The 15,796-nt window shown below is 37.5% G+C and overlaps 1 protein-coding gene across 10 annotated transcripts in view; it reads left to right on the forward strand.

The window, feature by feature from the left end:
• The window catches only part of Rp1 (RP1 axonemal microtubule associated), a 338,377-nt gene that overhangs the window by 140,809 nt on the left and 181,772 nt on the right, over positions 1 to 15,796 (forward strand). For all 10 annotated transcript variants that reach the window (XM_069990725.1, XM_069990729.1, XM_069990733.1 and 7 more), the window contains exons 16-17: positions 3,748 to 3,924; positions 6,898 to 7,110. In XM_069990725.1, the coding sequence (XP_069846826.1) occupies positions 3,748 to 3,924; positions 6,898 to 7,110 (390 nt within the window). The remainder of the gene's footprint in view (positions 1 to 3,747; positions 3,925 to 6,897; positions 7,111 to 15,796) is intronic.

The following is a 15,796-nucleotide window of genomic DNA, read 5'->3' on the forward strand; positions in this document are numbered from 1 at the left end:
CACAGGTTGCCTTCAACCACTTGATCATTCCGTGTCTTGGGGTTACAGATAGGTGCCACTAGACTTAGCAGTACTATATTTTATCTGTCATATGGAAGTATTATTGTGCCTATATTGAGGTTTTTTTTGAGTAGGATACTTTGATGAGATTAATAAATTATATTTTCCTTGCACTTTCTACATTTTTTTGTTAGCTTCACTGAAATTTAAGATACAAATGCACAAATGGTTCAAGATTTTAACAATGGAAATTTAAACTAGAGAAAGTAGACCAATTCTCTGATAACAATGAAACATTTTTAATAAAGTTTGAAAAGGAAACTACCTGACATGACCATGTTCCCTTTAGGGACCATATTGTTAGGGGGGAAGGAATAATTTTGCCTAATTATGCTTTATGTTACTTAATATAGGTTTGAAACATAGTTTTTAAAATAAACATATTTCAAATATAAACATGTTTTAGTATGCACTGTTCTAAATATTGATATGTATTATAATATTTAATACTCAATCTGTCCTGTGAGAGAATTCATCATTATTGCTCTTTATCTGAAGCAGAACATGAAAAATTGAAGGACTGAGTTACCAAGGGTCACAGAGTAGCAAGTGTAGAGGCAGTAATATAACTCAGTCAATCTGACTTGTACCTCAGCTTTCTAATACAATAGTACATAATAACTCTAATTCATTTAATTTAAGAAAGGAAATAGTTATTGAAAGAAGTACTTATGTTATTTGTAAGTACAGGTTAAATAATTAATTAAATATTCTCCAAGAAGTTGTTTCTCATCTTCTGTGGACTTGTAGTATGTGAATCTACTCTGAATCAACAGTTGAAGTAATATCTCATCACCATTCTTTACTAAAATTCTAAGCCTCTCACTAGGTAACCCTATGGTGGTGGTAGAGTCCTTTTACTTACTATGAAACTTAACTTCTCACACCTGGTATGGATGTGAGAATACCTAGTGACAGTTTTTATAGTTTTGATCTACATTAGTTGCAATGATATACTAAATGAACCTTAGATGGTTTCTTCCTCCCTCCCCCCTCTTGCTCTTCCCCTCTTGAATTAAAGATTGAACTCAGGACCTCATTCTTGCTAAGCAAGCATTCTACCACTTGAGTCATAACCTAGTCCTTTTGCTTATAGTTGTTTTCTAGATAGCACCTTGTGCTTTTCCCAGACCAGCCTTGGATCATGATCCTTCACCTTTGCCTCAGGAATAGTGGAATTTCAGGCAGGAGCCAGCATGCTCAGTCCTTAGATGGTTTCTTAAATATGACCAGCTATGTTACTACCTGCTCTACTAGGTCAGTTGAACTTTTCTGAGATTACTAGATAGTCTTTGTTCTAGTCACTCAAGTTCACCAGTGAGCTCTGGTCCCTCCTTGGAGCACTGAGGGAAGATGGGACATGTCCTCCAGCAGGTATGTGTTCTTGAGACAGTAACCATTTTGAAAGGGCTTCTTTTAGAACCCAGTGATAAGAGGCAGGTGCAGTTTGGCAGCATAGAGGGCAACTTGCTATAGAGCTTGTATTTAAATCATTTATAAAAGACTTGGAAAGCAAGTACAAAAAAAAAAACCCAAAAACAAAAAAACCAACCCTTTAAGCTGTGAAGTCCACATCCAGGAAACCAGACGCTGCAAAAGCCTGTGGGCAGCTATACCAGGAGACAATGTCTTGAGATTACCAGCCAACCCAGAGCAGAGGCCACAGGAAGCACCAGGATGCCCCCAAGAAACCTAGTACATGCATTGAATGTGCCACCAAGGTACAGAGACTCAAAAAGTCTGGCACATCTTGCCACTTTATAGAGGTAGCCAAGCCACTCCTGGCGGTTAAACAGCCTTAGACTCCCACTGAGCCAAATAATAGAGGTATCAGCCTCATTTTAACCTCAAGCCTGTCCTCCATATAAGGCCTTCTGAGGGAAGCAACATGGTCACACCTACACCTAAAATGATTGCAACTTACAGGGAAATTCATAATTGCTGTGTATAAGTCTGTTTGTCTTTGTTCCTGTATTGGTTCTACTGTTCGTTTTCTGTGTTGTAGTTAAACTCTAGTTTTCTGTCTTTTGTAAATCAGAAAAATCTTTTAATTTCTGCTGTTAATCTCTGCCATATAACCTTGGAGTTTGCTTTGCTCCCTTCCTTTTAACTGAAAAACCATTACCTATCATTTCGTCTTCTCTTTCAAGTCATAATTTTATCCCTTTCCCCATAACCCTCATCATGTACATTCCCTTACGTTTATGAGAGAAAATCTTATTCATGCTCTCTTTCTACCACCTCATAATCTAAGACCTCTGTTCTTTTTCTTTTTGCTTATGTGGTGCTGAGGAATCGAACCCAGGGCCTCAGGCATGCAAGGCAAGCGCTCTACCACTGAGCCACCTTCCCAGCCCTCCCACCTCATAATCTAAGTACTTAAATACTTATGTAGTTACTAGACTACCTAAGTAGCATTTATTCATTGTTTTGTTTTATTTTTTGCTTTTGGTTGTTTTATTTTTGCCTGCTTGCCTTTTTTACTTATCTTTTTCTTTTTGCCCTTTTTCTCTGTTCCCTTCCTTGATCATTAGTGTTATGTATTTTTCTTTATCTCTGCTCGCGCTTGCACTCACACACACACACACACACACACACACACACACACACACACACACACACACACAAATTACTAGTAACATCATCTCTACTGTGCCTTAACATGACACAACTTTAGGGGTTTTTTTCTGCTTACCTTATTACACTTTCCTATTAACCTTTCATAAAGCTTAAATCCCTCCTCTTCCCATTCTATTTAACCTTTATACCTAGAATTATTGCAACAGGACTTTCTTCTCTATCTCCTTCCTACTTCCCGGGTAAGTAATGTCTTTCTAGACTATGAAGATACACCTTAGGTCATACACCTTAGAACCCAACAGAAACAAGATTGTGGTTTATCACAGCTTTGAAACTCCATACAGTGAAGGAGAAATGACAATTGTTTTAAGCATGGAAATTAACTAATTTCCATCTAAGACCCACTTTCACAATCCATACACCATCACCCAGCTGTCACCCCATCTTAATGAAGCTACAATAAACCACCAACCAAGATTATTCAGGAGACTAGCCTATACAAATCCTGAACCACAGAACCCAGTGTGCCAGGGGTTGCTCAGTGTTTCTGCCAGCCTGCAGATATTCTTGCCAGTCTGCACTAAGCTGTGGATTTGTGATTGCTTAAGTGAAAATGTTTTGTTTGCTGTTTTCCTCTTTAGAAGCTTACAATTCATTACTGCTTACAATTTACCTGATATCTTCTCTTGGCTGGATTTCCTGCTAATGCTTCATACCTCTAATTGATCAGAGCAAGCTCTGACTTTTCTTTGTTACTACTCTACCATCTTCCCAGAATCCCTCAAGGCATTTTTATTATTTATTTGCTTATTTATTCACACTTAACAAAACAGTTTATGAATAACAACACATCTTGATCAATGTCTTCCCATTCAATATTCTTATGCATACCTCCCAACTCTCCTCTTTCCTCACTTTTCTTAATTTTAGTACATTGAATTCTTGACTACATTCTCCTTAACTTCTCCTTTTTATTTGTCTACTCCTCTCCCCTTGGTCCGCACATTACCCCTTCAAATACTGATTTCCTGGTGCTTATTTTGTCGAGCTTTGACTTTGCTTAAGACAGTTGTATTTTTTTCTGGTAACTTACCCATTTTCTTCTAGGCTGGCAGAGGTACCCCTACTGAGCTGCGAGTGATTTATCAACACAGCCGCTGTGCACTTCTTGAGTCAGCGCTGGTGCCTGGACACACACTAGTTTTTGATCGCCAAGGCAGAAGAGCTGAAGAATCAGCAGCAGGCTATGCCGACCTTTCAAAAGAATTCGTGATTCTTGTCAAGGTGAACTTTAGGAAAGTCATTTAAGTTTATGCTTCTAAGTAGTTCCTTTGGTTTGTCTTATTGAAGAAAACTTGATTTGAACCATGATTTGAGCCATACTGCTACAGTCAGATCTCTTTCCACTAGGTGGCATTATGTCTATTATTGTTCTGTTTACCTGCATTGAAAAACAATAAGGATCCTAGCAGCAAAACTACTATGGGAGAAACTTGTTCTGCCTAAATGAAATTGGAATAGAAAACTATGAATGTGGAGATTCTTAATAAAGTCAGAGAATCACGTATGTGGTGTCAAACAGATGGATATATTAGACTTTGTTCTAACAATTAGGATTTATATATTTCAGTGATTATGTATATATGATAATTTGCTGATGCTCTTATCTGATTCTTTATAGAGTATGTCTATGAATTTATCTTAAAAATATTGTCATGGTAGCCCAATAACTATACTTTTTGAGAAGGCATATTTGGTTTAGATTGTTTACTGAGAACCTCCCCAGATACAAGACTAAACTTATTAATCATAAGAATACTGATAATTATATTTTTATTGATAATTATATTTTGATGATGAATATATTATATTTGATGATTAATACAAATATAATTATCTATATTTTAAATGTTATGGAAAAGACTTTCAGGGTTATTAAGAGTTTTGGTCTGCCTAATGTAGTTAGTAGATGGTAGAACATGTTTCAAACTGAAAGTCTGTTTGCTTTTCAAACCTTTAATACGTACTATATAAAAATATTTTTTCTCATTATTTTATTCAAAGCAACACAATTTTACATTATTCAATAAAATGCAAACATTAGAACTTTGTATGTGTATGTATTTAACATTTAATTTCTTTTCATTTTACCTTTTTAGATCTGATCCTGCAATATATATTTTGAAATATACCTTTGACTGTATGTTTGATTAGTTACTTTAGTTTATAAACTAGAAATTGAATTTAAAAATAAGAATTTAAAACTTTTAATGCTCTTAGAGAATATTATCTGTTCTTTCTCCCCAATTTTTACCCCTGTCAAAGTTAAAGCCATAGGCCGGGTGCCAGTGGCTCAGGCCTGTAATCCTAGCTATGCAGGAGGCTGAGATCTGAAGATAGTGGTTCAAAGCCAACCTGGAAGGAAAGGCCATGAGACTCTTATCTCCAATAAACCACCAGAAAGCCGGAAGTGGCACTGTAGCTCAAGTGGTAGAGTGCTAGCCTTGAGCTGAAGAGCTGAGGGACAGTGCCCAGGCCCAAAGTTCAAGCCCCATGACTGACAAAAAAAAAAAAAAAAGTTAAACCCACATGTAGATAGAAGTGTCTATTCTGCCACTTTACTTCTCACACCAGGAGCTCCTGGAGCACTGTCTCAGGATTGACAATTCACTAGTATGTCTTATAGAACCAGGACTTACAGAACAACCAAATATTGTGGGATTGGATTAAAATCTGCTAAGTGAAGGGACATACAGGCTTTAGCCTAGGAGAAAAACCAACTTGGAATTTGTACTCATCCTTTCTCCATGAACTCAGGCAGAGCTACTTTCTAGGCAAGAAGGACATCAGCAGAAGCTTGGTGTCTAGAATCTTTACTGGAGTTCCACAATGTAGGGAGTCAGTGTCTGATCTCAGTGTCAGGAGAGTGACACCTTGTGACCTAAAGCCTTCTACCCTAGGCCATATTGTTACTCTCTGGCTCATAGGTCAAAGGCATTCTTAGTAGACATGACAATCTACCTCTCAGAAGCTAAGGCAAAGGCTTATAGACCTCTCTACGTAAGGGTAAATTCTTTTTTTTTTTGGTCTGGTTGTGGGGCCTGAACTCTGGGCCTGGGCATTGTCCCTCAGCTCTTCAGCTCAAGGCTAGTGCTCTACCACTTGAGCCATAGCACCACTTCCAGCTTTTTTTTCTTTTTGCTTATGTGGTGCTGAGGAATCGAACCCAGGGCCTCATGCATGCAAGGCAAGCACTCTACCACTGAGCTACCTTCCCAGCACAACCGGGTAAATTCTTTACTGCTATACTTTGTTCCACATTGTAGGAAAATACCCATCTCACCGATCTCAGCATTGAGTATGGTTCTAAAAAAGAATTTGTTTGACACTTTTCTAGAAAAATAAGCATCTACTTTTAGGTTACTTTTAAAAATACACCTTTTGTGATTTTTATGATTGTATTTTATCCATTTTTCTATAGTGTTAGTACATTTCTAGTTAGCTTTCAGGAGGCTTTTGTATTTTCTTTTCTTTTGAAAATTTTTTTGTCAGTTGTGGAGCCTGAACACTGGGCCTGGGCATTGTCCCTTAACTCTTCAGCTCAAGGCTAGTGCTCTACCTTTGAGCCACTGCTATACTTTCGGTTTTCTGTTGGTTAATTGGAGATAAGACTCTCATGGACTTTCCTGCCCAGGCTGGCTTTGAACCATGATCCTCAGAGCTCAGCCTCCTGAGTAGCTAGAATTACAGGCATGAGCCACCAGTGCCCAGCCCGTTTTTGTATTTTCTTAAGCTAATGATACACTGAATTTGCTTAAGTATACCTTAGATGTATTTGCTACTCTTTTCATTCATTCCTATGCCATAAATTTGATGTTCATGGATTATATTGTTCTCTTATAGCACATTTTGTTTTATTCTGCTTTATGTTAATATCAAAATTATTTGCTTATAGTGATTATAAATTTCTTAGGAAAAATACTTGTGTTTTGTATCTTACTTAAAAAAAGATCGCTGTAGCACATGATGCTCATGCTTACACTTTAAATACATAATCATTAATGTTAATTAAGCTCTTGTAGTTTTGTTTCACTCAGTACTACAGTTAAACTAGTTATTTCTTGTGTTTATTTTTAGCATCCACGTTTCTAGTGAGATCCTGGTCACTGCAACCTCTGTAAAACTGACTCTGTAGTCTTCTCTTTCTAACACCACATGAATCTGTTAATCACTGCCTTTCTGTTTGTCCCTCTAAAGGGCGTGTTCCTCAACAGTGCTGTGATTCTGCTGGCTACAAGCCTGTGTCAGGCCCTGTGTCTCCAGTCTGATGGGACCTGCACTGGAGCAGGAAACCAGTCCGAAAAATCTTACTGGAAAGTGCATAAAATCAGTTCTGGGATTTGCATGTTTGAAAGTACAAAGAACACACAGATGTATCTGAGGATTAAGGATGGCCTGTGTGATGGAACAGTAAGCATCTGCTCTTATGTCTCTTAGCACGTATTTTAAACTCACTAGCAATAGACATGAGAACAGTATGTCCTAAATGTTTTTTTTTTTTACTTTACCTGTGGACATTTTGGAACTTGAATGTTCTATGGGTGGACCCCTTTTTGATAAATGGGGAGGTCTGGTATTACAAGGGAGGGGTGTATCAGAAGAGGGGAGCCTCTCATTGTAGGCAGTTTTCTGGTTCCCAGGGATCAGCTGGGAATTGAAAGCATATTCTGAGTTTAAAAAACTGGGATGAGAACAAGTCCCTACATAGTTTTATTTTTAGATAATGTGTCACACTTAGTGAATTAGGCTACCATTGGACTTACTATATAGTCTATATTGTCCTCAAATTTATGGTTCTTCTGCTTTAGCCTCCCAAGTGCTGAGATTATTGATATGTGCCACCACTCTCTACTGTGTTCCCTTCCCTTCCCTCCCCTCCCTGTCCCTCCTCTTCTCAAACCTCCTGTTCTCTTCCCTCCCCTTTCCTTGTCTTTCCCCTCCTCACACCTTCCCTCCCCTTCTGTTCCCTGTCCTTCCCTCCTCTCCCCTCTCCTTCCCTTCTTCCCTCTCCTTACTCCCCTCCCCTTCCTATACTGGGGGCTGAATTTAGGGCTTCATGCTTGCTGAGTTTCTACATTTCTAATAAGCTCTCAGGTATAGTTACTGATGCTGTTCTGAAAATCACCTTTAGAAGAATGTTTCTAGGCTCCAGAAAGTCCAGTTCAATGTTTTCTTACAGCTCCTTTTAATTCTTAGATTTTCACCACTGGAAACCCAATATATTGACAAGAAGTAATTTTAAATTCTAGATATTATTAGGGTCCTTCTTTAATACCGTGAGTGTTAGGAGGGTATGTTGGAGACAACTAAGATGGCATCTTTTATATGTTCATAATTTTCCTATGGAGAATTGCAAATTGCAATTTTGATTTTTATATTGCAACATTAGCTTTTATATTAATGCTCTTTCCATCTATTTCTCTTTGAAGCAATTTAAACTTGCATAAACTCAGAGCTCCTCCCTTTCCCTTCTTACTAATAGAACATCTAGCTTTAAAGGAGAACTTGAGTAAGTTTCTAGAAGATAGAGGGAGGGAGAAATTAGAATGTTTTTAGTCTCCAGAGTCTCTGCCTTGAGTACAGAATGAAGTATCTTTGCTTATTGCTAACAAAGGTTGAGTTGCTAAAAAAGATTGAGTATGAGTGAATGTAAGCTACCCATTCTTCAGCTCTGTTTCCATTTTGGCCCCCACCTATTGGATGAACCCATCCACATAGAGGGTAGGTTCTTCCCACTTAGTTCACTGTCCTACACATTATTTATCTTTGGAAGACATAGCCACGCTTTTTCTATGTATCCTTCTCTAGTCAAGATGAGTGAAAATTAGCTATCAGAAGGTAATTTTCATGGTTCTTTGATTCCTTCCCTTTCATTCTGTGTGCCCCTTTTCTGTTTTTACCATTTTTTCTCCAGTGCACTGTTTATTTGGTCTGAAAGTGAATACCTTCTGAAAGTTTATAGCAGAATCATTTTGTCCTACATTGAAAACTTATGTCATTATTATCATCTTTCCCTAAAACCCTGATCGCATGCCTCCTTCTTTTCCTTACTTCATGAAAGTCAGATTTATTTGATTAGGCTGAGAGAATGAAGAACTTGATGCTCTGTTAAACAAGCTTGTTATCATGGGTAGGAGGATAAGAACATACAGATTACAGGAACATTGTCCTGCCACAGAGGAAGTTTTGGCATAGTCATTCTTCAGATTCAGAAGCTGTGTGTTAGGTCAGGTTCAATAACTTGCTCAGAGCTCTCATGCTGTGTCAGAGTGAGACTGCCTATGGCAGTCTACTTTCTAGCCATTGAAAAGGATTGAAGGTAGCATAACAAGATGGAAAAAAAAGAATCTATGAGAAGACAAAAGTCAAGACACATGCAGAACTTCAGTGCCACATTAATACCATGAGTGGTGTTGTATTTTCTTCTTTAGCAGTCTAAGAATTAGCCTTGTTGATAATTTGTCAAGTAAATGATGGAGTCTGAAGTGAGTAGCTAGAACACTACTCTGAGACATCCCAGCTGATGTTTTTTGTCAATGCTGGCAATCCATCCTTTTGCCCTTCCTGATGGCTTTCTTCATATAAAATGCTAGGTTCACAATTTCCTGCACACTTTGGAACTAAGACAGACAATCATACATTGCAGTTTCACAGTTCTCTTTTTATAAAAGAGAAAAAAACAGAGGCAGCTGTTCTGTTTGATTTTGGATGAACATAGCTAAAGTGTAGATCTACATTGATAAGAGCATAGAACATAAATGATTTTGTTATTCAAAATTCCATATATAGAACATTATAACAGGAATTCAGGATAAAAGACAGATATTCTCTAATAGAAGACCTTTAATAGCAATAACAGTCCTTAGCAGGAAGAATAGTGCTGGAGAAATATCAATACCAAGCTTACAAAGCCATAGTAATAAAAACATCTTGGTACTGGCATAAGAATTGCCCTGAGGACCAATGCAATAGAATGGAAGACCCAGAAATGAACCCACAGACCTATAGCCACCAAATATTTGATAACGGAACCAAAAACAGTAAAAAAAAAAAAAAAAGCCAGCCTCTTCAATGAATGGTGCTGGCATACACATGCAGAAAACTGAAGTTAGATCCTTATATATCACCAGAATAAATTCTAAATGGACCAAAGGCTTCAATGTAAGACCAGATAGTGTGAAAATATTACAGGAATGGATAAGGGAAACACTAGGGCTCACAGGCACAAGTTGAAACTTCCTAAGTAAAGATCCAGAATCACAACAAATCAAAGAAAGACTAGACAAATGGCATTGCATTAAACTGAAGAGTTTCTGAATGTCAAAGGACATAGATAGCAAGATAAATAGAAAGCCCACAAAACGAGAGACGATCTTATATATATATATATATATATATATATATATATATATATATGTTTTTTATTGTAAAAATACTGTACAGAGGGGTTACAGTTACATGAGTAAGGTAATGAGTACATTTCCTAATGAGCATTGTTACCTCCTTCTTTGTTTTTTTCCCCTGCCACCCCTTCCCTCCCCACCTCCCCAACTTCACCCCCACCCCGAAGTTGTAAAGTTCGTTTTCAACATAGTGTCTTGTATATCTCATCCTTATTTACGCATTTTGTTATTTCCCTTTCCTTCCTCTCCCCAAATTAGAAAAATGTATATACAAGATGTAGGACACCAGAATTAAATAAAGTGAAACCAGAGGTTATACTGTGGGGGAAGAACATACCAAAGAAACAAAAAAAAATCGCATAGTACATTATAAATACAATACATTATAAAACAATAGCAAGAAAGATAAAACCTCTTGTGTCCCTATCTTGGGGTTCATTTCACTTAATATCATCTTATATGGTCATATTTACATAGCTTTTGACCTTTTCTGCTTGTCTCAGACATATACTAGTTATTGTAAATAAGGGAAACCATGGGACCTATGTTTCTTTGGGCCTGGCTTACTTCATTTAATATATTTTTTTCCAAGTCTTTCCATTTCCTAACAGATGGGGCAATGTCATTCTTTCTGACAGAATTCCATTGTGTATATATACCACATTTTCTTGATCCATTCATCTACTGAGGGGCATCTGGGTTGGTTCCATATCTTAGCTATGGTAAATATGCTGCAATAAACATAGTTGTGCTGGTAGCTTTAGTATGGTCTTGTTTGTGATCATTTGGGTAAATGCCCCAAAATGGGATTGCTGGGTTATAGGGGAGCTCTATGTGGAGTCTTTGGAGGAATCTCCATACTGCTTTCCAAGGTAGTTGAACAAGTTTACACTCCCACCATCAATGCAATAGGGTTGCCTTTTATCCACATCCCCTCCAGCATCAGTTGTTATTAGAGTTCTTGATTCTAGCCATTCTAACTGGGGTGAGGTGGAATCTCAATGTTGTTTTGATTAGCATTTCTTTTATGGCTAGGGAGGTTGAGCATTTCTTCATGTGTCTATTAGACATTCTTTTTTCCTTTGCAGAGAAGTTTCTCTTTAAGTCTTTAGCCCACTTACTTATTGAGCAGTTATTTCTTTGAAAATTTGATGTTGAGGAACTTAATTTTTTGAGTTCCAAGTATATTTTGGATATGAGACTCTTGTCCATTGTATGGCTAGTGAAGATCTGGGTGAAGATCTTTGTAAGAAATGAGAGGCAAGTGAGAGTGACCAGTATGAGCTCAAGGCTTTATTAGGGGGCAGACCTGGGAGACAGCAGCCATGGACAGGTGTAGGCTGAATTTAAACAGAATTTTAGGGGGCAGTCAAATGGGTCACATGGACAGTGACATAGGTCACATTACACAGACTATGGGAATTTGGGAGTAGAGTCAGTTCCAAGAAGAGGTGTTATGAAAGTGTTTTGTGGACTGCAGGAGTTGGGGAGACTGTCACATTCCGAGAAAGAGAGTAAGGAGACTGTTGTAACTGGGGTGGGAATTTGTCACACCAGACAAACAATACAACCTCAGAGAAATAGAAACTTAACAGATTTTTTGTAAACAGGTAGGGACCCTGGGCAGGGCCTTAATTGGCAAGCTAACTCTGAGATCTTAGAATCTTTATTAGCTATGCATCAGACAAGGGCCTCATATCTAAAATGCACTCCAAGCTAAAAAAAAATTAGCCCTTGCAAAACAAATCCTCAAAGAAACAACAGCCCAATTAATAAGTGAGCTAAGGATTTAAAGAGAGACTTATCAGAAAAAGAAATAAGAATGGCTAATAGACACATGAAGAGATGTTCAACATCTATGGCCATAAAAGAGATGTAAATCAAAACTACATTGAGATTCTACCTCACCCATTAGAACTGTTATTATCAACAAAATTAACAATAACAGATGCTAGCAGGGATGTGGCTAAAAAGGAACAATACTACACTGTTGATGGGAATTTAAACTGAAAAGTATATGGAAATTCCTCAAAATACTCTAAACATAGAGTTTCCCTATGACTCAGAAATCCCACTCCTGGGCACAAACTAAGCTACACTTAAGCAACCAGCACAATCATGTTCATTGCAGCACTATTTACTATAGCCAAGATATGGAATCAGCCCAGATGCTCCTCAATAGATGAATGGATCAAGAAAATGAGGTATATATACACAAATGGAATTCTTCTATATTACATCATAAAGAATGACATTGTCCCATTCATAAAAAATGGAAAGATATGGAAAAAAATACTAAATGAAGTAAGCCAAACAGACCCAAAGAAATTAGTTGTGTGGTTTCCCTTATTTGTAGTATTTAGAATGTGCCTATAAATCTACAAGGAAACCCAACAGATAGAAAAGACAAATAATTACACTTGTACCTGATTAATTAAGCAGCATGCTAAACATTCACACAGTGAGAACAAAGGAGGATATTCTTAGGAGAGGATCACAAGGGCTCAATTCCTATGCACATATGATCACATAAAATGATACTTATCAAAATGAGCTTCAAGAAATGAAAGCAAGAGTTTTTTATTGTACTGTTTGCATTTTTTCTGTTTGTCTTTGATTTATTCTCTCTGATTTTATTTTTATACCCTTTGTCTTATATATTTATCTGATTTGGGGAGGGGAAAGGGAAGCAAAGAAACGGTGGGACAAAGGGTGAACCAATTCAGCAGTGACACTCACTAGACACATGTTGGAAATGAACTATACAGCGTGTTGGGGATGGAAGTCAGGAGGGGAAAAATTGGTAGAGAATGAGGGAGGGGATGACATTGTTCAAAAGGAAATATACTTATTATCTGCCTTTCATAACTATAACCCCTCTATCATCACCTTTACAATACTTTTTTTTTTGTCAGTCATGGGCCTGGGCAGTGTCCCTCAGCTCTTCAGCTCAAGGCTAGTGCCCTACCACTAGAGCCACAGTGCCACTTCTGGCTTTTTTTTTCTGTTTATGTGGTACTAAGGAATTGAACCCAGGGCCTCATGCATGCAAGGCAAACACTCTACCACTGAGCCACCTTCCTAGCCCTACAATATTTTTTTAAAATATGGATTCTCTAGCCTTTTGAAGATGAACATACCTTATATGTGATATGTAGAGAGATTGGGTCACTACCTACTTAGCAAGATACATATATATATATATATATATATATATATATATATGAAGCAGGAGCTAAATAAAAATGAAACAGCTACATAGAACCTTTAAAAGGGAAAATCAGAAATCATAGATACATATGTGTATAGATTTTATTCAGCATACTACACTTAACTACCTTAAGGTACTGCAACTCCTAGAGTGTAACTTTGTGAAAGAACAGGTGACACTGGGAGTTCTAAGATGGGTATGAAGCATTGTGTGACTATCAGGGCACCATTTTTTCCTTCTGGGATCCAGCCCATGGTTTCTTACCCTAGCAGTGGGCTATGACTTCCAGGAGTCTCTTATGCTAGAGTAGAAGAGAATTAAGAAGACACTGGGTGGCTCAGTCTATAGTTCACCATTTAATATGGAAATATTACAGTGTTTAAAATATAAGGATTGTTTTATAAATACATGCCAGTTCAGTGTCATTCCCATCATAAGGTGACACAGGCATCACAGGCATCGTTTCAGAGTGGCAGATAAAATCTTGTTATATCTAAACATCAGTGGAAACATTTTGCTTAAGGTAAAGTTTAAGAAGTCATTCAAGTCATTTCCTCTGGCCATCTGCCTTCTAAAATGTGGACTTATCTTAGAGTTTGTTTCACTTAGCATAATCTTATATGGTCATATGTACATAGCTTTTGACCTTTTCTGCTTGTTGGTAAGATTATCCTAGATGTATACTAGTTATTGCAAATAAGGGAAACCATGGGACCTATGTTGCTTTGGGTCTGGCTTACTTCACTTAATATAATGAACCCTAAGATATGGACACAAGAGGTTTTTTCTTTGTTGCTGTTGTTTTTAATGTACTGTGTGATTTTTCTTTGTTTGTTTCTTTTGTATGTTCTTCCCCCTATGGTATAACCTCTGTTGTCACTGTATTTGATTCTGGTGCCCTGCATCTTCTATATACATTTTTCTAATTTGGGGAGGGGAAAGGGAATAACAAAATGCTGAAATAAGGATTCAGGTTGACCTATTGCAACAATAAGATGTACAAGACACTATGTTGAAAACAAACTTTACAGCTTGGGAGGGGGAAGGGAGGAGGTTGGGAGGTGGAGAGGGAAGGGATAGTAGGGGAAAAACAAAGGAGGGGGTAACAATGCTGGACAGGAAATGTACTCACTACTTTATTCTTGTACTCACTACAGTTACTCATGTAACTATAGTTACATGAGTACACGTTACAGTTACATGAGTAACTATAACCCCTCTGTACAGTATCTTTACAATAAGAAAATAAATAAAATGTGGGCTTAAATGTGGAAGATTTAATCTTCTTGTTATTTCAGTTTAAAATCCCAATCCGTTTTTGGAACAGTTATTTATAATTAATAAGATATTGCTAAGCCAGTGCCTCTTGAATCCTTGGTAAATTATAGGAATCATAGTGTGCCTCCCTTGTAGCTCCTTGTAGCCAACAGAATTTCCTGATCTGTCACCAAGAAAAGTAAAGTGAGTAGGCAGATTATATTTCAGTGTCTACTGCATGATCGAAGCTGAGTACATTCTTAACATCTGCTGTGGCACTCTTCATTCCATGCTTACATAGCAAACAATCCAAAAAGCAAACAGTAACAGCAATTTTTCAACCCCAAACTGACATATGTAAGTGGTCTGATGACTCCTTTTGTGTAGTTATTAAAAACTACAGTTGAAGTATTTCCATTCTAAATTTTGTTGTACACCAAATCAAATGCAAATCCAGTTAGGAGAATGCAGGGAAACCACATTTTGAGAGGTTGAATTTGGAGTCTTTTTTGGAGGCCAGAGAATGTAGATGGACTCCTGTCTCCAAGATCTGCAGCCCTGAACAGAGGTTACATAAAGAGTTTAAAAGCAAAGACCACATGCGTGGGGTGGGTGCTAAGCAAATACAGATCTTACTAGGTTCAAGCTCAGGTACCAGCAGAACTTTATTTTATATAGGGAGAATATGCCTCGACCTTTCCATATAGGGGAAATCTTAGATTCAAGCCATTTAAGGAAGTAATCAAGGCAGAATCAGAGCATTTTTCTATGCTAAGCTTTCCTAAGGCTATGACACCTGTATTTCTCTGAAGTAGAGCTCTCCAGCTCACCTAAAGCTGGGCATCTACAATTCAATGAATGGCCTCTCTCACCTCTAGGCTTTTCAGCACTGAGAACTTCCTATACCCAGCAAGAGTCTCCAGGATGGCTGTAAGAAGTTACTTAGACTCAGCCTCTTCACTTCAGTTTGATGCTCTTAATTATTATACTTTATGACTGATATCTCTCTAAAAGACAGATTAACAAAAGTATGACATTTTATTTAATACAAGTTTTATTGGAGGATCCCACAAAAATAAGCCTGACCTGGGTGTGTGTGTGTGGGGATGTGTATTTTTATGTAGAATTGGGCCAAGATAGATAGAAGAAAGTGACAGAAATTAGAAGACATCTTGAGAATCAAGAACTAAGACTAAAAGAAATAGCTAAAAGATTTAAATGTTTC

This window comes from Dipodomys merriami, unplaced genomic scaffold (genome assembly GCF_024711535.1).
Source record: "Dipodomys merriami isolate MVZ:Mamm:240054 unplaced genomic scaffold, mDipMer1.0.p SCAF_4, whole genome shotgun sequence".
NCBI classification, from domain to species: Eukaryota; Metazoa; Chordata; class Mammalia; order Rodentia; family Heteromyidae; genus Dipodomys; species Dipodomys merriami.